The sequence below is a fragment of the Pogoniulus pusillus genome, chromosome 28, assembly GCF_015220805.1.
Source record: "Pogoniulus pusillus isolate bPogPus1 chromosome 28, bPogPus1.pri, whole genome shotgun sequence".
In the NCBI taxonomy this organism is placed as follows: Eukaryota; Metazoa; Chordata; class Aves; order Piciformes; family Lybiidae; genus Pogoniulus; species Pogoniulus pusillus.
In genome coordinates, this window is record NC_087291.1 from 9,900,055 (window position 1) to 9,924,684 (window position 24,630).

Below are 24,630 nucleotides of genomic sequence, written 5' to 3' on the forward strand. Positions count from 1 at the left end.
GTAGAAACCTAGCAGAGTATTTTCTAGGAGATTTATGCTTGGCAAACTTTGGTGAGTTTGGAGTTTGCTACTGATGACAACCTTCAGCAGGATTTACACAACTGACAAATCAGCCTCATAAAAGAATGACACAGGATCAGGAATTGGGAAGCAAACCACTTAGAGAACATGGATTAGGACCTTGGCATATGTTCCTAGCCTTGTTCTTTTGGGGGGGTTTGGTTATTTTTTTAATCCATGGAAAGCAAGGGGAGAAAGGTCAGATGATCCTAGCTCACAGGATGCAAAACAATCCTTTCTCTGAAAGGAAAATCTGAAGCTCATTTCTCTGAAAAAGTCAGATTCATTTGGCCCAGATGAATGTTGGGGGAGTAAAGAGCATTTCCCATATCCAACTGAAATGGTCCCTCTCTGCTGATGTGGCAGAATTTACCCAAGGATGAATAAGCTAAAAACTAACACAGCCCCTTTATGGGCAGTTTGGAAGCAGCCATTGATTGGAGTGGGCTGAAGAATTAATAAAAGCACACAACACCTCCAAGGCATTTTAGGATGAATTAGCAAAAGGACATGGCTGTTTACTCTGACCTGAGACTTGTAGAATTGGATCAAAAAGGGATGGCAAGGATCGTCTCGCAAATTCAGAGTTTGCTGCAACAGTAGTAGTGTACTGGAGAGGAAAACACCTCCTGTGAGATAACTGGAAGCTGGAGTTCCTCCATCTTTTAAGTACTTGCTGCGTAGTAAGTCTAATGGAACAACCACTGTGTGTGAGGAAAGCTTCTGAGATGGGTGGGTGGAAATCAAGGTAGCAGGAACATTTGTTCTTTTTTTGTTGTGTTGAGTACCGCTGCCACTCCACCCTCAATGCAAACCTTCATCGCCACCACCAGCATCTTTGGTGCTGCTTGCTGAAAATACTCCAACAAGACCTTAGGTAGTTTGGAAAACCACTGTTTTTTGCCTATAAGTCAAAAGTATGCTTCTGTTATTCCTTGTAACAGAACAGGTAACACTGACAACTGGGTAGAAGTTAAGGCAATTCAGTATCTGAGGCTCTTTGTAGCTACCTTCGAGAGAGAAGTGTTTTGTCTTGAACGCCATTCATGTAGCAATTGTGTGTGTGTTCACACAGCTATTAGAAACTAAACCAGAAAATATCAAAGCACCAAAAATAGTGATGGAAGATGCCAATGAGTTAATAGTCAGGGACACAGCTTCTGGACAAGCGTGACCACAAGTAAATCTTAGCTTCGTTGTTTTCTTCTATACCTTCTGAGATGGTGATTTGCCCTGCACAGCAGAACAGATCTTGGCCTTTCTTTTTCACTTACTAGAGGATTTGCAGAGCAGGAAAAGAGGATTACAATTCCTCTCAGCAGAAAGTAATCCTTTTACGTTAGGTATGTCAGCATTCATTGAGAAGTGTGGGAAAGTGCGTGCTACTTAAAATGCTTGACAGGTCTCAGAGAAACGTGGTGGCAGGAAGATGGGAGCAAAGCCCTTAGTTGTGATTACAATGGCCCCCAAATTAGAGATTGCTGGGAGGGGGAGCAGTGAAAATAGCTCAAGGGCAAGGACTGATTTTAATGTTTATCCAGTTCCATACATTCACAGCAGTAGAGTCCAGAATTATAATCTACAGTGCTATTTGTTTAGTCAAAACTAGTGTCAAATAAACTTTGCATTTATAAGGCCACTTTGGAGAGACGGTGATCCTGTCCTGTGATTTTACTGAGCATCAACAAGGTGGTTGTCATAAACTGATAGATCTGCTGTACCTGCACCTCATAACTCCTTCAGCACACATTTGTTCTGCTCGGAAAGTTACAGTCTGATTAAAATGGTCATGTTGAGTCCAAGACAGAACTTGTTCTGAATTTCATCACATAGTTTAGAAGTCAGAAGTCCTGGACTTAGACTATCAGCAGTGCTCTCATTGGGTGATGAACAAGGGCAGGAACTATTCTGGACACAGTTGTTGCTGAATATAGAAGCTGGAAGTTGAAGAGTACTTGAAATCGAAATGAACTTCATGTGAACAGCTCGTGAGATCCTACTTGACAAGTCAGTAACACTAAGGCTATTTGGGGTTAGTAAAACAAACTTTCATGCAATATGAAAAGAGGTAAAGAAAATGGGCAGGAATTCAGTGATGGAAGATCCACATTGAGAAGTATTTGAGGCACAGCTGCTGGCAAATCAAACTAAAGATATTGTAAACCCCTACTTTTAATAGAGCAACATAAAGAGCCATAGCGGACATGAAGGCTGTGAAAATCCTTGGAAAGAGAATGCTTGTGAGAGTACAAAATGAAGTGGCAAGTTAACAGGGAAAAGAGAAACAAAGCAACAAACTGCATAAAATAGCAGAAGATATCATCAGGTGGTTCATAATGTATTTGTAACAGCTGCACCTCTCTGTTGTAACAGTAGGCAATTTTATTCACTCTAGCACAGGAGAATCAGCACAGTTTTTTTCAAATCTGTTGTCCACGGTCCAAGGTAGCATCTTGAGAGCTTTTAACAAAAAAAGTTAAGAAACCAACTTAAATTGTTGGCAGCAAGTGAAAAGAACCAAATGCAGGGTCAGCAGTGGAACAGAAAAAATACATATCTTTCAGGAACTTACTGCATAAGAGATCTTTCTTCATTCATGTTTTCGGAAGGCAGCATTTCAATTTTGCTGATATTATACATAATTCCAGCATTTTGTCTTCTTTGAATTCCTTCCTCCCCACCTCATCCACAAAGCTTCTTATTTCTGCATCCTGAGTGACAACCACAGGTGCCTCTATAGTGGATGCTGCAATGCAAACCAGTATTTAAATGGCCTGCTTTGGCTAAATGGTTCTTTGTTTGCATGCAAATACTTTCTTCACACGCCCTCCTAGCAAATACTCCCCATATGGCTGAAATATAGAGACTTGGAAGTACTTAAATGGGTAGTCCACCATGTGTTAAACTGAGGATGAGATACCACAGTGCACAGAGAGGCTCTTCTTAGCCACATTTTAGGGTGGCTGTTCAGAGGAGGGCAGAAGATAACCATTTCTCCTCTGCCCTTCACTCCTACAAAAATGTTACTTTTATCTGACTTTGTTTTAAAGTGAATATTTACAGTAGAGCATTGAAAATGCCCACTCAAGCCTGGGAACTCATTGTAGTAGGCAGACTATGCAATGTGTTTTGGACTTCTACCCTACATTAAAACATTTGATGGCAGCCAGAAAGTATTAAAATAGTTGAGAGAATCTGAATTTATTTTATGTATGGTAGTTCACAACTGGGTTTGAAGGCAACCTTCAGAGAAACAGAGCTGGTTCATTTGATTTGCTTTTATCAAAACTATTATAGGCAGGGACACATTCTACTAGATCAGGTTGCTCAAAGCCTCATCCAACCCAGCCTTGAACGCTTCTTCCATAGACTGAGCATCCACAACCTCTTTGGGAAACCAGTTCCAGTGCTTCACCACCCTCGCAGTAAAGAATTTCTCCCTAATATCTGCCAAACCAGAGAGCTTTTTACCTGGGTGCCCTCTACAGAGGCCACCCTGCTGAGAGGGATGATGAACAGTTGGCAGCAGCCCATCAGAGGATGCACACACCTGCAATACTGCCAGAACCAAGGATGCTTCTCAGGTCCATCAAGGCAGAAATGCAAAAATGGGAAAAAGGGGACTTTATAATGACAAGAATTAACTTAATTACAACCATAGTGGAAAGTGCACCGCTCTGTTACCAAAGCTGCAGTAGGAAAACACTGTCTCAGCATGTTTCTGCCAGACCTGCTTCACACTGCATTGGACAAGTGAAGACTCACAGTGTCAGTGGGACCAGAGGTTGCACATGGACCTCCAGTCTACCTGACCTGAGGAGGTCTGCTTTTCTCACTGGATTAGTAATTGCTAAAATTTGTACCATCCCCCTTGATCAGTAAAAGGACACAAGTTTAACACCTTTGTCAGCATCACGGGCAGTGGCATTGAGTGCACCTTCAGCAAGTCTGCTGATGACACCAAGACATGTGGTGTGATGGGCTCACTTGAAGGTTAAGGATGCCATCCACAAGGATCCTGACAGGCTTGAGAAGTGGACCAGTGCCAACCCCGTGAGGTTCAACAAGTCAAAGTGCAAGATCCTGCATCTGGGTTGGGCCAGTCCCAGGCACAAATCCAGGCTGGGTGCAGTGGGCTGAGAGTAGCCCTGAAGAAGAAGACCTGAGTGTCTTGATCGACGAGAAGCTCGACATGAGCCAGCAGTGTGTTCATGCAGCCCAGAAGGCAAACTGTTCGAATCCCCATCCCTAAAGGTGTTTCTAAGGGGCAGAGATGTGGTGCTAAGGTACGTGGTTTAGCACCAGGCTTGGAAGAGTTGGGTAGCGATTGGAGTGGATGATCGCAGAGGTCCTTCCCATCGGAACAAGTCTGTGATTCCATGACTCCCCCCGAGGGCCGGCTCCACCCAAACAGCCGCCGCCGTGTGAGGAGCGCGTAGGGAAGGAGCGTAGCGGGGGAGCACCTGCTTCATCCGCCCGAGCCTGGGGACCCAGAGCTCCGCCGACGTTCCTGAACGGTCGTTACCCATCTCCAGGCAAGCCACGCAGGGTGCCCACTCCCCATACCGCCTTTCCCGCCGTCGCAGAACGGCTCCACCCCGCCACCGCCCCCGGCTCCTCCTTCCTCCTCCTCCTCCCTCAGAAACGCGGGCGGTAACTTGCGCCATGGTGTGGCGCGGCCGGCGGCGGCGGCGGAGGCGACGCGGGGAGGCGGCGGCACCAGCAGCAGGCCCGGTGGCTGCGGCGAGCCGCGGCGAGGTGAGGCAGCCCGCTGGCTGCGCGGAGCGGGCGGGCAAGCGAGGCAGGCCGGGCGGTGAGGGAAAGGCACCGGCCCGCCTGCTTTCCGCCTTCCCAGAGGCCTTTGTCCCCTCCCCGCGGGGACCGCAGCAACGGCGCGGGGGGACCGCGGCAGCGGCGCGGGGGTCGGAAGAGTGCCTGCCGATCCGGCGCCGCCGCCGGCGTGGGGCAGCTCTCCCGAAAGGCCGCCGCTCCCGCCTCCGGCACAAACCATCCCAGCCCAGCGGCCGCCCGGCGGCCTCCACGTGGCGCGGCGGCTCCGGGGTTCAGAGCACCGGGGGAGGGATGGAAACGGCTTTTGCGGCTGTCCCGAGGGGCTAGGGGAAACTCCGGCGGTGCTGGCTCCTGCGGCTTCTCCACAAACGGCCGATGGGCTGCGCGGAACTTAGAGGGGAGGAGCTTTGTTAATTGCTCTTTGTAGCCTTGGGGATATCACTGGTGAAACAGCCAATTTATTTGTCTTTCGCTGCTGTCCTCTCTTGTTGAAATGCCACGAATAGGTATTTGAGAGGCCTTATTATATGTGAGTATTTGTAAGGCTGGAGGTTTAGACGCAAACACAGGTGCGCTTTGGTCGGTGCACGTCCGAGATGGGCATTTGCTTGGGTGCATCATGCTGCTTGTGTGGTTGAAGGCTTGAAAGGTGGTGTGGTGAGTGTTAAGAAAGTTGCATGGGTTTCTGTGGAAGAAGAGGGTGGCAGAAACACCAGAATGTTAGAACCTCTGTTCTCTCAGGAATCGCAGAATGGTAAGGTTTGGAAGGGACTCTGAAGATTATCTAGTCCAGCCTTCCTGCTACAGCAGGAGATTTGTTAAGCCTTCCACTTCTGCATGGCCTCAGGCCTTCCAGGAAGAGATAAGGACACTATAAAACACTTTAAGAGGAACCTGATTGACACAATTCCATAGGAGTAAATGTCACTTAATTCTCACCTTTAGTGTTATAAGGAGAGATTCTTAATTGTCTGTAATCACCTTTCTGCTGCACAGATAAAAGGGCACACATCGCGTTTCTTTCAAGGCTCAGCAAAGGGAAGGAGGGGACAGTCTGTTCTCAGTGCTCTCCTCTTCTCATGGAAGCTTGGTCTTGGCAGAGCAAGGCCTTCTGCCGGTTCGTGTGCCTCTTTGTGACACTCTAGAGAGCAGCTGGTTCAGTCCTGGCTTAGCCAGAAGGATGCCTGATGACTGACAAATGAGCTTGTGAGTCTGTGCCCCCACTGAATGCAGCTGACAGGCAAATCAACAAGACTTGCAGTTCCACTTCCCAGCCCAGGCTCTAAGGTATCAGGTCCTTGCACTGCAGTTTCAGTACAGAGCTTGTTAGAAGTGTGCTGGCTGGCAAAGCTTTAGCACCCAAAAAGCCTGGATGCTGGCAGTCCAGATGTGAAGATGGGTCAAGCTGGATGCCTGAGTGTTGTACAAAAGTGTTTTCCTTGGAACATCTGGGCTTGGAAAGTTACTAGACACCAGCACAAATTAAAGGGATGCTCGTGAATTCTGCAGAATTAGTTCAGAAATAACTGTTCCTACTGTTTGGATCAGTGAGATGATGAGGAGATAGGAACAGCACTCAGGATCAGTAAGATGACAACAGAAGAACTAGTAACAGCACGTTTGGACTGCATTCACATGCCAGTGTGCTGATACTCACATTATTAGTGTTTTTTAAAATTAGAGGATAGCTTCCAGGTAGATGTTGCCTGTGGAAGGTATCATTTGAAATGACTTGCCATGGGATTATGACAGTTGGGCATTGTTTTGGGATAAAATAGCTTGGTGGGGTTTGGCTTATTATTGGTTTAAATAAAGCAGTGTAGCAACCACACTCTCCTGAAAGTAGCTGAATTACTAAAATTCCCTGAATTTTGGTTTTGGCAGTAGGTTGACTGGGCTGAAAATTACTATAACTTTTCTCAGGCCTGGAGGAACCACCCTCGAAGTAATTGTTGCTGTGACAGATTTACAGGCACCTGATTCATACTCACCTTTGGTGGAATCAGAGTATCTCTGTGCAGACTGTAAAACTCAGCTCATTTTATGACTTGTTCCTTCTTTTCTCCAAACTCTCACTTGCCTTTCACCCTTCTGCCACTTGTGCCATCCAGCAGGTCTTGGGGTTTTGTGCTCTGCTGCTGTTGAGAAATTGCAGTGATTTTCTGGGCTCTTCCTTGCTTTTGTAGATTTCACTGCTGCCCTTGAGATTCAAGCTGGTTGGATGGTGTTGGCTGTCCTGGCAATGATCTGTCTTCTTGTGTGATTTTTCTGCATTGCAGTATGTGTTTTTGTCCCTCTCTGCTTTCCATGTCTTTCACAAGCTTGCACAATGCTAAAAATTAAGCTTTCATGCAATGCTTTTTGCCATGATTCCTGTGGAAAGATCAGGATCTCGACTTTTAAATAGCTTTGGGTTTTTGGTTTGGCACCTATTGGCGTTCTGGTTGGGCGCCTCTATTCTTGTAGTGCTGCCCGTAATTGTCAGCCTTGGAGCACTTCCTTGTTGGGTTATTTTGGGGTTGTGAGCCAAATCCAGTGCCTGTAGCCCCTGGCTGCTGTGTCTTAGGCTTGCCTTGTGTAATGAGTCCAGGAGAAGTCAAGAGATTTTCCATCACTGGTAGAAAGTGTGACTTTGCACGATTTTGGTTTGTGTGAGTATACATTGGGGATTAAACTGTGTTTATTTCAGTTTGACTGAAGTGAGCAAGCAGCAAGTTTGAACGTTACCAAAACTATCTGTCCTCTGCTTCCAAGTAGGAATGTTCATACATGGTGCAAACTTGAATGAGAGGAACACAGCCCAACACATCTTTTTTTTGTGTGGTAAGAGGAAAAGCAGAGAATTGCATCTAACCCTGCTTTTTCACTCAGTATGTTCTTTTGGTGTGTCGCTGGCAGAGAAGAATGGACTAGGCTGACAGTTGGCAGTGAAAGTAGGGACAATTCTCCAAAACACTGAATATGGCTGCCAGTGGCATCAAAATATCTGCTGTGCCCCACTGCAGCAGCGAGCAAGCCTTCTCTCCTCACAGCCCACCAGGGCACTGCCTTGCAGAAGGGAAAGCTGCATCAGGTTTAGCTTTGGTACCAGGAAAGCTGCCTTTTCTTTTTTTTTTCATTTGAGACACGAGAATTCTTCTTGTTGATGTAGAAGGTAAAATATCTTACCCCAGGTTTTTCTTTTTCTGCTTGCCTAATGTGGCAGGTGGAATTCAGGGGGATGGTGCTTGGAAAATGGATGTTTTGACTGGCGGGGACCTCAGGTACTTTACTTTTCCCATTATTTGTGTGTGAGTGCTGGAGCATTGCCAAAACACATCTGACATCCCTCCTGGCCTCCTCTTCTGTGTGTCACTGGTGACCGTGGGTGGCAGATCTGCCAGGCCCTGCAGGCACACATGAGATGCCTGTTCCCAGTTCTGTGGGAACACACAGCGCTACCAGTCCAGATGCACCTCTGGGCATACTGGTGGTGTTTTGCCAAATTCAGAAGTGGGCATACCTTGAACAGGATCACAGGATATTAGGGGTTGGAAAGCACCCAAGGAGATCATCGAGTCCAACCCCCCTGCCAGAACTTTGACCTTGTGCTCGAAAACTGGTTAGGGTTGGTTATTCTGGCACTGACTGGACTGCTTTGTGTGCCGTTTGTGCTGAGGAATCTTTGCTGCTGTTGAAAATCACCTTGAGGGTGCTTTACACAAGTGTATTTTCTGTGCAAAAATAACCCAGCTCAACAGGTATAAAATTTCCTACTCTAAATGAGACTGTTGACTTTTTCAGCAGATGTGAATTTTCCAGCTTTTACTAGATGGTTTTGGTACTTAGCTCTTTGTATCTCTTGTATTTTAGTGTCTTTAAAAGACAGGGTTCCTTATATCAGCAGCATCTCAACAGAACTTGTGGTTTTACATGCTGAAATATTTCCTCTGAGCAAACTTGGGATGTTCATCACCTCTCTGCTTTAGTGCCTTTTTTAGAGTCTAGTGTCTGAAAGCTTCTCTTTTGAAGTGCCTGCACCTCTGAAGTGTTTAGAATAGATTAATACTTTGACATTTGTGTTTGGACCACTGTGCATTTTCTTGCTGTTCCTGATGTTGTTGACAGGTGGAATGCAAAGCTCTGGTGCTGATGATATAATCAGTATTTGTACCTTAAAGTTAAGATTGGCAACGTCTGGCTTCCAGGACAGCACAGTAAAACAGTGAACCAGCCCACCACAGCAGAGGAGTTTGAGCAAGCTCATCTTTGATATGTCTGCAGATGGCAATGGACTTCTGCTGGTATAGTGGTTTTAAGAGTTAACCCTCTAGTTGTGTTTGAAATTTTAAATAAAGAATTGTCTTGGATGCAGAAGAACAACAATAATTCTTATATCATTTAATTTGTTTGCTGGATTCGTGTATAATCAAACAATTCTTCTTTCTTCCTGTCCTCGACTTCAGTCTCCTTAAACCTCTCTGCTTTGCAGTGCTCCCCTTACCTGTGTCCTAACCTTCTTGCTGCTACAGACTGGGAGATGAGGAAAGTAGGGAAGGAGAGGGAGGAGAGAGTGCATCTGGATGCTGGAAACCCTTCTGAGCTTTGTACAGGGGAGGGATTTTTTTCTGTAATTTCTCAATTGTAAATAATTGTAAATATTTGCAAATATATTTCCTACATATGTATTGTTTATATGCTTGTAAATTTAGCTTGCTGTAAATAGATTGCTTCATCTGCTTCCAAGCCTTCTGAGCCAGTCTGGTGATGTTATTTGGGGGTAATTTTCAACCCACCACAGCTGGGAATAAAGTTTCCTTGTGATTTCAGGTGCAGAAATCTTGGTGGTAAGTAATCCTAGTTGTGAAGTTGCTCTTTTTAAACTCCTGGAGTGTGTCCACCTTGTATGTGTGTCAGGTGTTGCCTGCTATTGTCTAAGCCCTTTCAGTGAAATGGGGGCTTATTAGTAACCGAATGTGCTTCATCATAGTCAGGCCACGTGGAGCAAGTCACAGACTAAAAATCTTTGAGGAGTTCTGCAGTGAGCTACTTAAATCATTACATTAGTATTTGGGAATGCCTAAAGATCAGAAAAAGATCTACTGGGAAAGAACTTTAACTTTTTGTGCTTTGTTCAAAATGAGTAATCACTCCCCCATAATGGCTTCTCTGGTACAGATGCAGAAGTAATAAATAGATGAAGAAACTAGTTAGGCGTATGGTAATCACAGCAGTGTCTAACTCGGCTGTACAATAGCACAAGAACTAATGCAGCAGCTCCTGGAAGCAGTTTATTCATAGCAGCGAGCCTCACAGCTCCTTGTGTGTTTTCCCATTAAAATGCATAATGCTTCCTTTCTAACAGTGCTCTGTACTGAGTGAATTCTGTCAGAGCAGCAGAGGCAGGCTCTGGCTGTTGCAAGAGGTGAGGAAATGCCCTGGGGGGTTCAAGTGTGGACTGCACAACTTCTGCAGCAGGGCTTTGGGTCAGCGGGGGTCAGCTCAGAAGTGAATTCTGCTCTTGCTCAAGCAACAATAAATCAGTTTTACATCAGCTTTATGAAAGCAGAGCAGGAATAAAGTGAAGCCCATGTTTGCCAATTACTGTAGCTTATTTCAGAGTGTGAAGGTCAAGATGCTGCATGCTGTTCTAGTAGAAGTGGAATTCTGTCAGCAACATTTTTTTTTGAGAATGAGCCTAACAATCTTGGATGTCCATGACAGTGGACAAGGGCAGGCTGTTCTTGGTTGTAGAGTTCATGTTTGGGATGTTCTCTTGACCATTCAGGGCTTGAGACCTTAGGATGGGGAACTGTCACCTGTCACCAGGGAGCTGTTGCTCTCAGGTTCCTGAGCGCTAATTAGAAGAGTGAGAGGGATAAATGGAGGAGTGACTTTATCACACATCAAACAGCAGAAAAGCTTGTTTCAAGGAAGAGTAGCGTGTCCAAGGTGTACATGTGGTCCTAGGGAAATAGACAGTAAATGTCCAAGTGCTGATGAGCAATGTTGACACTTCTTGAGCATTTCTGTGAACAGCAGAATGGTTTTACAAATGATCCTGAAACTCATAAAACTCTGTTCTGAAACTTGGCAAATGCTTTCTGCCTTGGTCTTTAAGGCTGTATCTGTTCATCTCACCTTTCCACACATCAAATCCTGAAGCAGCCTAGGTGGAAACTCTCTGAAGGCTTCCTTATTGGCCTGTTACATGGAGAGGTTTATCTGAAGTGAAGTGCATGACCAGGGGGAATGGTTTGATGTGGTGGTACGAGTCTATATCCACGCTGAAATTGGCCTTAATGATCTCTAAAGTTGTGACTTTGGTCACCTCAGAAAGTTCTGCTGCCTGCTTTTGGCAGTGCTTTGTCCTGCTGAGCTACATTATGTGCTTGTAGCAAAGAAGAAATGTTCTATGTTGAAGTGGAATTTCACTTTCTTACCAAACGTGGAAAAAACTGTGGCAGTACTTATAAAGAAGAAGGAGTTGTGTTGGTTTTGTTTTTGGAGTTAGCTAAGCACCTGCCTGACAGTGATGTCAACATTTATTAGCAAGGTTTCTTTGTACTCGTGTTGTGACATGTGAAGGTGTATTCCTCACCTCTGAGCTGTCCTTGCTCTGTAAGAGAAGGAGTAGTGCTGGGTTTCACTATGGATAAAGAGTGCCTTGAGCGTGTGCTTGCAAAGATGAGGCACATGTGTATTTTTGTGTCTAGAAAATACTGTTCTGTGGAGTTAAGCATCCTGTGTATCACATTCCCTTTCTGGCCCCAAATTTGGATCTGTATTTAGGGATTAGGAACAGTCTGTACTGAATTTTCCTGGAGATCAGCTGAATGAGGTACATTTTGCATGTTGTGCATGATTGTGATACAGATTGGTACGTGCACAGGAGCCTAAAAATACGTTGTACTGTTCCCAGTTTGAATTTTCCTATTGACTTGGTGTCTGACTTGTGTGTTCTGTCCTGTTTTGAATCAGAAACAGATACCCAAGGATGTGACAGATGTTTCTAATGCTGCCAGTGACAACGAAGATTTTCTGGGATTCCAAGATGATGCCTCTAGAGAGAGGTTGTTGCCAGAGGACAGCTGTGCTAATTCTGATACCTTGGAGTCAGAAAAAAAGGTAGGAGTGGATTGCCATGGCGCAATTGCCCACTTTGGGTGTGGCAGTACTCTAAGCCTGTGCCAGGGCTGAGCCAAAACTCACAGCAAAACTCATAATCTGCAGACCTCCTAGTAAAAATAAATGAAATGTAATATTGGTTTAGAGTTCAATGATTGCTTCTAAAAACTATTATAACACAAAAAGGAAAATGGGTTTCATCAGAGGGTGAGTTTAAGTCAAGTAAGTGAGTGCAGCAAACAGGAAGGGATTAGCCATCTTGGGCTGGTGTGCTCTGGATACATAAGACAGTGAAAATGCATGATGACAGATGGGCACTTATGAATGTGCAGACTGCAAGGTGTCAGTGCTTTTTCTGCACAAAAGTCATGTTTTAGTGGTGGTGACCTGCAGAAACCAACTTCAAACCTGCTGCAGTTGTGAGATTTGCTGATTCTCTGCTCTCTTACTTGTGAAGTAGATTGGATCAGCCTAGTATTTTTCATTCTCTAATTTGATAGCTGAAGGTACCAGCTGCATTCACAAGAAAGGGAGAGAGCAGGTGTTCTGTCTTGGCTGCCAGAAAATTTAAGTTTTAGTCTTTTAAAAGCTTATATACTACTTCAGATACAGACTAGGGTGTCATTTGTGACCATTTCACCTGTTTCCTTTCTGAGGGGGCCCACACCTTCCCTAGGCTTCTTTTTACTATTAATATACCTGTAGAAATGTTTAGAATTCCCTTGGACTTCCCTGGCTAGATTCAATTCAAACTCTGCCCAAAGCACCAAACTATGCCCAAGCACCACATCCAGATGACTTTTAAACACGTCCAGGGCTGGTGACTCCAGCACCTCCCTGGGCAGCCTATTCCAGTGCCTGACCACTCTTGCTGGGAAAAAAAATTCCTAATATCTTATCTAGACTCACCCAGTTGGAGCTTGAGGCCATTCCCTCTTCTGTCACCTGTGAGAAGAGACCAGCAGCAGCCTCTCCACAATGTCCTTTCAGGTAGCTGTAGACAGTGATGAGGTCTTCCTTCAGTCTCCCCTTCAAACTAACCTTCCCCAGCTCCTTCAGTCACTCCTCATAAGATATATTCTCTAGGCGCTTCATCAGCTTTGTTGCTCTCCTCTGCACTCTCTCCAGCACTTCCAGATCTTTCTTGTAATGAGGTGCCCAAAACTGAACGCTGTGACAAAGATGACAAGTGTTAACAAAGGAAATTGCCAGAATGTCTGTTTGTAGGTACTAATATGTTACATTTCTGAGCCTTTGAAGGCAAAATGGCTTCAGGAGAACACGGAAGCTGTTTTTTGAAGTAGAGCCACAGTCTGTGCTATGGAGAAAGAGGGTGACTAAAATACAGCAAAATATACATGTCAGTGGGAATCACAGGGGAGGCTTGTTCCAAATTTACAGCTGGCACTGCAGCCTCCCTCACCATTCCTGTTTCCCTGGAATTCTTTTTAATTATTCCCTGAAAGTTATTTTAAATCTCTACCAGTGGAGTTTAACTCCTTTACCACTAAATGATATGAGAACTCCCAGTTGTTTTAATCCTGAGTTCCATCCATTTATGATGCTAACCACCAGTGTCTCTGACAAAGACCAGAGGTACTTGGTCTGCAGGGAACAAAAAAGTTTTGGTATGAAGAACAAAACTATGGAAAAGTCAGAAAAACCCTGCAGTTGTTGGGAGAGGAAGCAAGGCAGCTCCCCAGCCAGGAGGGTGAAAGGGTGCATCAGGTGTTCCCTTGGATGCTGACATGCAAATGTGTTAACAAATAGTGACCTCTGTGTGTCAGCTTCTCAGGGCTTGCTGCAATCCCACTGCTGCAATTTGCACTCCTGCTGAGTTTCAGGCCTTTGTCCTCTAGGCTTCCCTGATGTTTATTTTTCACCTTGTGTAGACCATTCTTCGTAGGTGTTAACAGCAGAGCTCCAAATGTGCTATTTTTGGTCACTTCAGCTAAGAAACAGCTTATTTTTCTTCCCCTAACCTTCACTGTAGAATTTAATGAAAACACAGAATGCATGAAATCTTTAGTCTTCCTCCAAGAAATGCAATTTAACTTTAAAGTAACTTCCCTATTGTGCTTGTTCCTTTCTCAAGCAGCTGCACTGCAGCTATCAACAAAAGAATAAGTAATTTTGCTCAGAGAAAACTCATTCCAATTACCCATAATAATTTGTAGGAGATGTTTAAGTGTAAAGTAATAGCATGTGCAGTGGCTCTCCCCTCATTCCTCTCTTAAGTTTTCACCCTCGTCTATTGTATCCGTTTTTTGCCAGGTATTAATGTGAAGAAGTGTGTAATTAAAGTTGGGGAAGGCAGGCAATTGAAAGGAAGAATAAAGACGCTTAGCAAGTACATCATATGAAAGGTCAATTTTGTATCTTGTGTGGGGGAAAGAAATAGCAGAGGAAAACTGGAAAAACAAACTTTAAGGATCGTGGCTGACTTTGAAGAGGCAGTTGTAGTGTGAATGTGGGCTACTGTGATTCGTTCCTACCATGAACAAGTCTCTCAGGGGACTGACAGGGACAATTTGATTGATGATCTAATTGTGATTGGAAGTACGGGAAGACATTTCTGAGTTGGCAGATGTTTTGTGTTCAGTTGGTATGTAGCATGCACGTTGTGAAGTGTTTTAATGAGATATTTTCTTGGGCTGACTTTTTACTTCCTAGTCTGCAGGCAGAAGTTTAGGATCTAACCTTAGAATGTGTTTGAATGATGAACTGAACCATTGAAACAGAGACAGCTGAGCAGTCGGAAGGTGGAGGGATGTTAGGGTTTTCAGAGCTCTGATTTTGTGTTGGTTTCTGTCAGTGTAACAGTGAGAGGAGCAGGCTCCATCTCTAGGAGCCTTGAGTACTGCAGCAGCCAGCCCAGAGGGAAGTGCTGTTTCTACTGACAAATGAAGAAAGGAGAGCTTTCTTACTGGAGATGGGGGTTTGTATGTTCTACTCAAGGCCTGGGTTTTTACATCCAGAAGAAAACACAAAAACAACATGATAATACACATAAGAAAAGTGATAGTTTGAGATATAGTGAAAAGGAGGAGGAAGAGGCAGAGAGGAAAGCCTTCCCCCATAAGAAGCAGCCCTGTGTTCAAAACGGGGAGAAAACACAAGTCCTGCTAAGTTAGAATAACTCAGTGCTGAAACTGAATGCTTTCTGCTTTCTCCTTTTGTCAGGCTTTGCCTGCAAAGTGCTTCCACAGGATATGCCACTGAGTTGGTAGCTGCTTGAACCACAGAAGCTGGTTTATTGTGACACTGTGGCTCCTTTGTATCTGGCTGTCTTACAGCTGCTGGCTGGTATTTTTACAGAGGGTTTGTCTGCAATCCAGTTATCTCACTGAGGAGCTGCGGAAGATTTTCACTGAAGACACTGACTCTGAAACGGAAGTGTTTGAAGGCTTCACTTCAAGCGAGGTGGATGTGAGCAAAGGAGTTCTGGTAAAGCCACTCACCTGCACATGTCTGTATATGCTGGCTTCTTTTTTTTTTGTCTCTTCTGCATAAACTTCATGTTCTAGTATGAGTTTTTCTGGTACACTGTGATGTTCTTTCTTCATGCTGAAAGAAAACATGTGTTAACTTCAAAGAGGGAAAAAACCCAAACGTTTTATGTAACCTAACATTATATACTAGAAATGAAAACTTCCTCTGCTTGCAGGCTGACTGTGCTGGGCAGGGTTGTTGATCTGAAGGCAGTCACATCTGTATCCCAGACAGTCTTAGTATGTAGAGTTTGTGCTGGTCTCTGCACAAGCAGAAGTTGTATACTGTGAACTTTTAAACTTTAAATTCTTGAGGTGAATTTAAGACAGTGCCTTCCTGAGATGAGACTGCTGTCTAGAATTAGGGAGCTAAAAGTGACCTTCCTTGTGTCACAGCCAATAATGTAACATGGGATTCTTCTGCCTCTAGGCACTGGAGTCAGACCTCAACCATGAAGAACACAGTAATTTATTGGGTAATGAGGAAGAAGAGGAGGAAGAGGCAAAGAAGGCAGTATCCCCTAAGAGAAGAAGCTTTGGCCTTCGTGTTGCCTTGCAGTTTCCAACCAGAAAGTCATCTGAGAAAAAAGTGCCTGAAAAGGCTTTTTCTGACTTACCTCTAAAGGACAGTGAACCTCTTGCACCTTGTTCAAAAGAAGTAAGCTGCAATCGTTGGGACAAACTAGAGGGCTCTGCTTCAGAGTCTGAAGAAGACATTAAAGAAACACAGGATGAAAGCTCCAGTGCTCTGCTTAAGAGAGCTATGAATATTAAAGAAAATAAAGCCATGGTAAGGCTTAAGAGCAGTGCTCTGTTCTTTGATATTTACATCTGAATACTTAGCTTCAGCACACCTGAATTGTCGTACTGGGACTTTGGGAAAATCTTGTGGTGGTTTGAGTTTGGTTTTCTTCCACTGGGGAAAAGCCTTAGAGGACTAGCAGCACCCTGACATTCACTTCTAGAATAGCCTCAAGTAGGACTAACCTGGTCACATTTAAAACCAGAGTTGAACCAAGCATTTTGTGTGTGGTTGTGAACAAAGTTAGAGATGCTCAGCTTGCTGTCTTGTATTCAGAACATGTCAGAAAAACATCTGATCCCTTCAGGTGGTTCTTGGTGCTTTTTGCATGATAGAGTTTGTGTTTTTCATTTGTTTCTGATAGATCTGCTCTAGTTACTGATTGCAGAGCCACCTAAAAGCTACTGAGGATAGATGTAGCTTATTGTTTGTGTGGTCTGTGATGTTTACAGTTGCAGGTTGCCACTGAAAGAGTGTGCATGCACACAGGTGTGGAAAAGAGACACTAATTGTTCTCTAACACTTTTCCTTCTATTGTCCAGTATGCCACCAGCTCTTTAATTATGCTGTCATGCAAGTCTGAGTTGATGCTGATTCTTCAGTGGCTCCTTCTGTTGCAGTTTCCTAGCAGTTTTGGGGCTCAAGTACTTGGGTGTGTGGGCCTGCAGCTCTCAGGGAAAAACTTGCTTTGGTTTTGTATCTGCTTCTAACCTGCTGTATGCTCACTGCTCTTTGTGTTGGTCTTTCTGCTCTTCTGCCTTCCTCACCTTCCACTCTTCCCTCTAGTTCAGTCATTGCAAAACTCATCAACATCGTAGTTGTGGTATTGTAATGGCATTAAATAGCTCTTAATACCTGCCACAGAGAAGTGTTCACTGAGAAATGCTATATCCAGCTTTTAATCTCGTGATTGCTAGGCAGTCTCAGGGACAGGTAGCATCCTGGCTTGTCCTCACCTTTGCTGCCTTTTGCCAACTTTTTTCCAGAGCAGGTCAGTTTTTTGTTTTTCTGAGGGGAGATTTTTTTGGGGTCACTAAAAAAACATTTGAGCAAGGTGTCCAAGCTGCAGTGTCACTGCTTAAAGGGGACACTGAGTTTCCTGGCACAAAGCACAGGTGTATCAGCAGTCAAGGCAAGGGCACCTTGTCCTCCTTTCCTCCTGTCAAATGAACAGTGAGTTTCTCACTGTTGAACACAGATACATACCCATGTTACAATGAGCTCCTTCAGTGCTGTTCTGACAAGACTGGGTGTAATTGTAGCCAATTCCATTTCCCAGAAAGAATTAATGGGTGCTGTGAAGTTAGTACTGCCTGCAACCTTTGCTCATTCAGTGGTAAATGAACCCCTTTTCTGAGCCCCTTAACCAGCCACGCTTTATGCACTGAAAGTTCATGTGTTTAGATACAGTTTGGAGTTCCTGAGAAGAGTGGATGATAACTGTTATGTATTTACAAGTCTGCAATGAGTTTTCAATGTGGCATCATTGTTGATTTCAGCTTGCCCAGCTGCTGGCAGAACTGAATTCCATACCTGACCTATTCCCAGTGAAAACGCCAACCTCAACTCCTTCGGTAAGTCTCTGGTACTGGCTGGAGGTGACAGTAGTTTTTGCTTGATGTGGGATGAATGTGTTCCCTGATGAAATGCTTTCACCAAGTTTATTCTGCCCTTCTTTGGTTCCTGTCACTTTACTGGTATAGATTTGCTATTGGACAGTAAGTGCCATAGCTTATGTGAGCTAATCAAATTTTACAGGAGAACTTACGAAGAGTGAGAGTGCCTCTTCATCATTTTTGCCTCAGAAATAGTTAAGATGATCAACAAAAGTTGGTGTACGTGGGAGTAAAGCAGAAATAGTTAAGATGATCAACAAAGGTTGGTGTATGTGGGAGTAAAGCAGAGTAGTTGCTTTCATCTTGCAGGCTTTTCTTTTAAAATCCATACTTCCCAGTAGAGCTCTGCTGCTGAAATTCAGCCCCTTCAACAGGAACCTGGAATGATCCTGTACTTATTTCAACTGCCTTTTCTTGTCTGCAGGCAGAGAACTGTCAACCCCTCAAGGTTCTGTGTAGGGTGATGTTTTTCCACATGTATTATAAACTCAGGAGATTTGAGGAAAAACTGAAGGGCTGCCTTTGGGAAGCTCAGGTAGAAATGCTGGTGTGGTGGTTGTCAGGTGAAAAGGTGAAGGTAAATTATACAGTCTTTGAAAGGCTGCAACCTCACTAGCTCTGGTGTTACAGAATCTTAAACATCCTTTGAATACCTGCATAAGCCTGATACTTTCATTTAGTATTTGTAATTGAAGAAGGCAGAGGAAATCAGGAGTACTCTAGATACATTATCTGCTTGAGTTTTGACTTCTGCCTCCTTGTAATGTGCCTTTCACTGTTTTGAAAGGAAATAGCTCAAGTATATGATAGCAAGCAGACTTGCTTCCTACATCTTGCTTGCATTGTCAGATTTAGTAACTGCCTTTATGTTAGGTGTCCATGCAGGGCTTCTGTTGCATGAATTCACAGTAATTGACAGCTGTGACAAAACTAGGAGGTGGAAGACAGCCTCTCCATAATTTCCATGTCTTAGAAATCTGGAAGTAGGAGAAGCAGCTAATTAATCACACAGAATACATCTAGTTGGAAGAGACTCCAAAGATCATCCAGTCCAACCCTTCAACCAGCTCTGAAGGGTCAACACTAAACTGTGCCTCCAAGCGCCAGGTCTGCATGCTGCTTAAACACCTCCAGGGACAGTGACTCCACCTGGGCAGACAATTGCAATATTTGATAACCCTTTCAATGAAGAAGATTCCTTAAATCTCCCCTGGTGGAGCTTGACTGTCCTTTCAATTTAACAGATATAAACTAAACTAACTCAGTCTTTGGATTATTCACAGGATCACAGGACATGCCTTGAAGGTGTATTCAGATTGGGGGACAATCTGTACATTTAGCTACTAAATCAAAATGAGAGTTACCTTCTACCTTAACATGCTTGTTAAGCTTCTAGCTTAACAAGCTACCATTTTGGTATAGTTCTGTTATGTTCACTGGAATAGAATTGGAACGCAGGTACAGTGTTTTAAAAGAAGGAAAAGGTGGGGAGAACACTTAAGGATGGCAAAAGATTTGGCTTAAGAACAGTAATTCATGATAGTACAAGTGTGATACAGACCGCTGCTGTTACAGTATCACAGTATCACCAAGGTTGGAAGAGACCTCATAGATCATCAAGTCCAACCCTTTACCACAGAGCTCAAGGCTAGACCATGGCACCAAGTGCCACGTCCAATCCTGCCTTGAACAGCTCCAGGGACGGCGACTCCACCACCTCCCCGGGCAGCCCGTTCCAGTATCCAATGACTGTTGTTTAGTACTGCAAACGTACCTGAAAGGACAGTTTCTGTAATCTTCTTTTCTTCCTAGAAACAGAAGAAGATCCCAAGGAGGGCGTTGTCTGAAGGCCAGATAACACGGCGCATGAACCCAACCAGAAATGCTCGTCCTCCAGAAAACTTTGCCTTGGAAAAATTTACTGTGTCAGCTGCCAAATTTGCAGAGCACCTTCAGAGCTACAGACAACAAAACCTCTTGAAGAAGAGACTCAGTGTGGTATTTGCCAGACTTTGGTATCTTCAGTTGTTAGGGATTAGGAAACATGTACATTTCTGGCCATCACTTAGAGCAGACGTCACAGCCCACAGAAAGTCAGTGGCAGCCTTTGGTTGGGATTAGCTACACAATTGTTCTCTTCACGCCTTCCTTCTTCATCTTTGACTCATTAACTGGGCTTTATTTGTGACCTGTGTTGTCCAAACACAAGGCAGTTAGGGTCTGCTATTTATCCATTGTCTGAAAATTCCTGCAATGTAGAAGGCCTTCAAGCAGCAAGGCCTTAGGCTGGTCGTTGTGACAAAACAGATCTCAATTGTTAAGATCAGGACTCATTAGCTAAATGCCTTCTCAGGAGATAGCAGAGATAAGATGGGAGTTCTGCAGCTGAACTGAGAAGGATTGAAGGGAACCTGCACCAACAAACTGCTGGTGTATTGGGTACCCATTCAAAAGCTACAGGTTTTATTCTTCCTAAGCTTATGGTGGCCACTTGATTTGGTTGTATTTACCTTGTAAGGCCTTGGTGATAAAGATTTAAGTTTGCATCGGCACAGGCTAGTTCCCAGTTCTGCTTGTAGGGATGAGTCCTGGCACAGTTGATTCATTCTAGAGAGAACATAGTCTGGAGAAGAGAAGACTGAGAGGGGATTTAATAAATGTTTATAAATCTCTGAGGGCTGGGGGTCAGGAGCAGGAGGACAGGCCCTGCTCACTTGCTCCCTGGGATAGGACAAGGAGCAATGGATGGAAGCTGCAGCACAGGAGATTCCATCTCAACACAAGGGGGAGCTTTACTGTAAGGGTCACAGAGCACTGGAACAGGCTCCTCAGAGGTTGTGGAGTCTCCTTCTCTGGAGATTTTCAAGGTCCATCTGGATGTGTTCCTCTGTGACCTGAGCTAGATTGGATGGTCCTGCTCTGGCAGAGGGGTTGGACTCGATGATCTTTTTGGGTCCCTTCCAACCCCTAACATCCTGTGAACATGGCTACTAAAAAAGTGGAGTAGCACTGAATGAGAACCTGCTATTTGCAAGAGAATATAGCTGAAGGACAAATGAAGTGCTAGGAGTGGGGTTGGGGAGAAGGCCAAGGGTCATATGAAGCCTGTGCATGACTAGGGGTGAAAGAGAATAATTTTTGGAATGCAGAAAAGAGCACTTAATAGTGAGTTGAGGACTGGGCAGGATAGGGGGTAGGTAGGGCAGGACTAACCTAAAACTTCAGTAAAAGTTCTTTGCAGGACATTAGAGATTGTCATTGGAGAAAGCAACTGGAGAGTATACTGGGAGATTAAAGGAGCAAAGTATGGGAAGGTCATAGTTCCTTATTTTGAGAGGAAAGAAATGGAGTTTGAAGAGCTACTCTGGAGGTAGGTGAGGAGTGCAAAGAAAAGGAGGTATCAGAAGAACGTGGGAATAAAGAACAATGATGGAAAGGAAGAACATCTAAAGAGAATAAATGGAGCAGGCAAAAGATGAGGGAGGACAGGGAAAGGAAGAGGGCATGGTGATTGGGAAACTATTGTTCTAGTGGTCCATGAGCCTATAGTCTGCCCCCTCTAGACTGCATACATATTATGAGTGAAAGAATTTGCCATTAAGTGTGGTGATAGATCTTGATGACACCAGACAAAATATGTTGAGATGAGTTTGTTTAGCAGGGGGATTGTCGAGTGCACAAAAGGAGGAGATCATCAAAGTATTCAACTCAGCGCCCAGTAGAGGATATTACTGAGGAGGACTTGGACAACATTGCCATCACTGTTAAGGACAAAATCTATGACAAAGTTCTAGTAAGTGGCTGCTTTATCCTTTAGGGTGTGAAATTGAAAGTCTCTTAGTAGTTCACTGGTGTTTGCTAGAAGCTATGGCTTTCCTGAGGGTCTGGAGCTCAGCTTTATTCTATTGCACAAGCATGGCTTTGAAATCACTGCCAGGCTTCCGCAGGCTTGCCTGTGCTGGTTGGAAGGCCTCACCACCTTTTGCTTTGTGGAGAAGTGCTTTCTTGCCATAGAGATATTGGGTGGAATTTGCTGTAGCTGTAACTCATCACTGCAAAGAGTTGATATCCATTTAATCTCATTCTCACTTAATGTAAATATGGTGGTTGTACCATTAAAGAATAGTGATGCCTGCTATGCTTTGTACCCCCTGGAGATGGCTTGTCTATAAGGGTTGGGTAGTTTCCAGAGCTCCTCCATCCCTTGCTTCGCTGGGTTTGGCTACTATCAATTGTCATAAAGATCTTAGGTGATCAGGTTACTGTCTATTTCATGCTTCATTGGATTTGCAGAGGTTAGTCACAAAATCAGTCTCTCAATAATTTTAGCTTTTTCTTTAGATGGAGAAAATGAGCAGAACTCCATCATGAAGTTCATATGGTTTAAGACTCCCACTGCAACTGAGGCTGGGCACTGCTTCTAAAATCCCTAGCACCTTAACAGAACCTAGAATTCTTAGTGAGATTTTCGTTGCTGAATTTAACTTTGGTTTGCAGTTTGTGCTGTGCTATCAGCAGATTTGCTAGGAAAATTCATCAGTGACCATTTAAGAGGTCCTTCATCCCTGCATGCTTCCCCTCTTTCCAACTTTAGGGTAGTACTTGCCACCAGTGTCGACAAAAGACAATCGATACCAAGACAATCTGTCGCAACCAGGGCTGTGGAGGAGTAAGGGGGCAGTTTTGTGGACCATGTCTTCGAAATCGATATGGAGAAGATGTGAAGTCAGCACTGCTTGATCCAGTGAGTATAAATTGTGGGCTTGGAAAGAAAGGGTAATCAATAGTTTTGTTAGTAAGCTGCAATGAGTGCTGTTAATTTGGTATTAAAAGCTTCTTGCCATGAAAGAAGTGCTGGAGTTCAAGTGGAAGGTGCTAGGCCTGGGTTACAATCCTCCCATCTTTGTGCTAAATGAATGGACTGGATGATCTTGGAGGTCTCTTCCAACCTGGTTGATTCTGTGATTCTATGAAAGTGTTAACAGAGTTGGTTGGCTGGCTGATACAGGCTGTTCAAACCTTGCCATGCACAGTCATGCAGTAGAGAAGCTGTTACTTGTGCCTGAGCAATGGGAAGGTAAATATCACCTTACTCATGGCTTGCAATAACACTCCCCATCTCCTCCCCCACAACATTTTACCTGTGCAGGCCTGGATCTGTCCTCCTTGTCGTGGGGTGTGCAACTGCAGCTACTGCCGCCGGCGGGACGGGCGCTGTGCCACAGGCATGCTCATCCACTTGGCCAAGTTCTATGGCTATGACAATGTTAAGGAGTACCTGGAAAGGTAAGGGCTGTGTCTGCGATCATTCTTTTTTACACTTTCAGCCCTTTATATAATATCTGACTTCTGTAGCTTGGGGCAGATCCTGGACTATGCAGAAGTCTCTTGGAATTCAGATTTTTCCTAAACTGAAATCAGCTTCATTATAATGAGTCATATTGTCTGCGTGAAAAAGTAATTCATCTGGTTAAGAAATTGAAATGCTTTTGCCTATTCTGGAATCCATATTGATCTCCTGAAGAATATGGAAGTGCTGCTTTTGGAAGTTAACCATTTTCAGGATTGGAAGTTGTCTGTTTCTGGGAAAGCTGAGTTTCCTAGAAAGCACTAACGCTGTTTTCTCACCTGTCTTCTAGTTTACAAAAACAACTGGTGGATAACAACTGAGAGCACAGAACTCCATCTCTGCCTGCAGCTGGTTCATATGCTGATAAACATTGACTTCAAAAGGTTTATTTCCTATATTTTATATAAGATAGAATTGTAGAATATAGTATATGCATTCCACATTGGGAACTTTTTAATTGCTGTGGTCTTATGCAAAAGATCTCTCAGGAAAATGTTATGGTAGAGAAATCTACATGCACAGACGGATATGGCACTCTTGATCCTTCAGTGGTTCATATTTAGTGGAGCTACACAACCACATGATGGAGAACTTGTTCAATTTGAGCAATATTTCTATTTATATAATTTTACAAGTTTGCAGAAAGAGTGTTTGACAGCTACCTGTAGAGTATACCCTGCCTTTAAAGGAAAAAAACCTACCTTGCATAACAACTGGACCACAAAGATTCAGTTTCTCAAACCTTGCTTTCTGAATCTATTCCTCCACCTCTGGTTTATGCAACTTGTCCCTGCAAAGAAGGGAAGGGTACTTTTATCTGAATGCCATTATCTTCCAGCCAATAGTGTTCTATGAAAAATAAAACTTCAAACATCATCCCAGTGATGGAAAAGAATTGCTCACTATAGCAGATTGTGTGATGCGCTTGCTGCCTGAACCAGCTGTCTTAGTTGGCAGTCAGAACTGGTTAAATGGTTTCAATCACAAAGTTCAGGTTTTGGGTTTTTATGTCTGGTTTATATTTAGAGGTTTCTTTCATATGTACAAGAAGGCTTTCAGACAACTTTGGTTTAAATGCAGTGCTTGTATTCCAGTACGTTTGTTAAAGTTCTTGTAAGATACACATTTCTTTGTATGTAGAGAGAATAAAGAATAACTCAGAGGAGTGTTTTGTGAGTCAGACTACACCCAGTTACTGATGTTTCCCCTTTACTTCTCTGGAGCTGGTGTAATGAAGGAATCATTACTTGCAGATTAGTAATCACTAATGTGGAGAAACACACAAACATAACACTGACAGATGAGGAAATACAAACATAGAACACATAAGTACTCAGGGTTCTGGTTTTGTGAGGAGTCTCTCTTGTTCTGGCTATGAAAAATATTTATCTCCTCATGCTTTAACTGAAAGAC

At 44.0% G+C, this 24,630-nt stretch overlaps 1 protein-coding gene across 3 annotated transcripts; it reads left to right on the top strand.

Annotated features, from left to right (window-relative positions):
• Nucleotides 1-4,557: 4,557 nt before the first annotated feature.
• Nucleotides 4,558-24,382, top strand: CDCA7L (cell division cycle associated 7 like). Of its 3 annotated transcripts, none has more exons than XM_064167095.1 (10): nt 4,558-4,818; nt 11,812-11,958; nt 15,277-15,405; nt 15,880-16,239; nt 17,751-17,825; nt 19,680-19,865; nt 21,526-21,660; nt 22,462-22,611; nt 23,017-23,153; nt 23,507-24,382. In XM_064167095.1, the coding sequence occupies exons 1-10, from the start codon at nt 4,726-4,728 to the stop codon at nt 23,535-23,537; spliced, it is 1,443 nt and encodes a 480-aa protein (XP_064023165.1). In that variant the 5' UTR covers nt 4,558-4,725; the 3' UTR covers nt 23,538-24,382. The 3 variants fall into 3 exon arrangements, with proteins under 3 accessions (XP_064023165.1, XP_064023166.1, XP_064023167.1); XM_064167096.1 differs by having other exon boundaries at nt 21,529-21,660; XM_064167097.1 differs by having other exon boundaries at nt 19,686-19,865.
• The last annotated feature ends 248 nt before the right edge of the window (nt 24,383-24,630 follow it).

Coding starts and splice junctions, on each gene's coding strand:
- CDCA7L (XM_064167095.1), top strand. CDS start 4,726: ATGGTGTGGCGCGGCCGGCGGCGGCGGCGGAGGCGACGCGGGGAGGCG. Junction 15,406..15,879: donor ATGTGAGCAAAGGAGTTCTG/GTAAAGCCACTC, acceptor TTCTGCCTCTAG/GCACTGGAGTCAGACCTCAA. Junction 22,612..23,016: donor AGTCAGCACTGCTTGATCCA/GTGAGTATAAAT, acceptor TTACCTGTGCAG/GCCTGGATCTGTCCTCCTTG.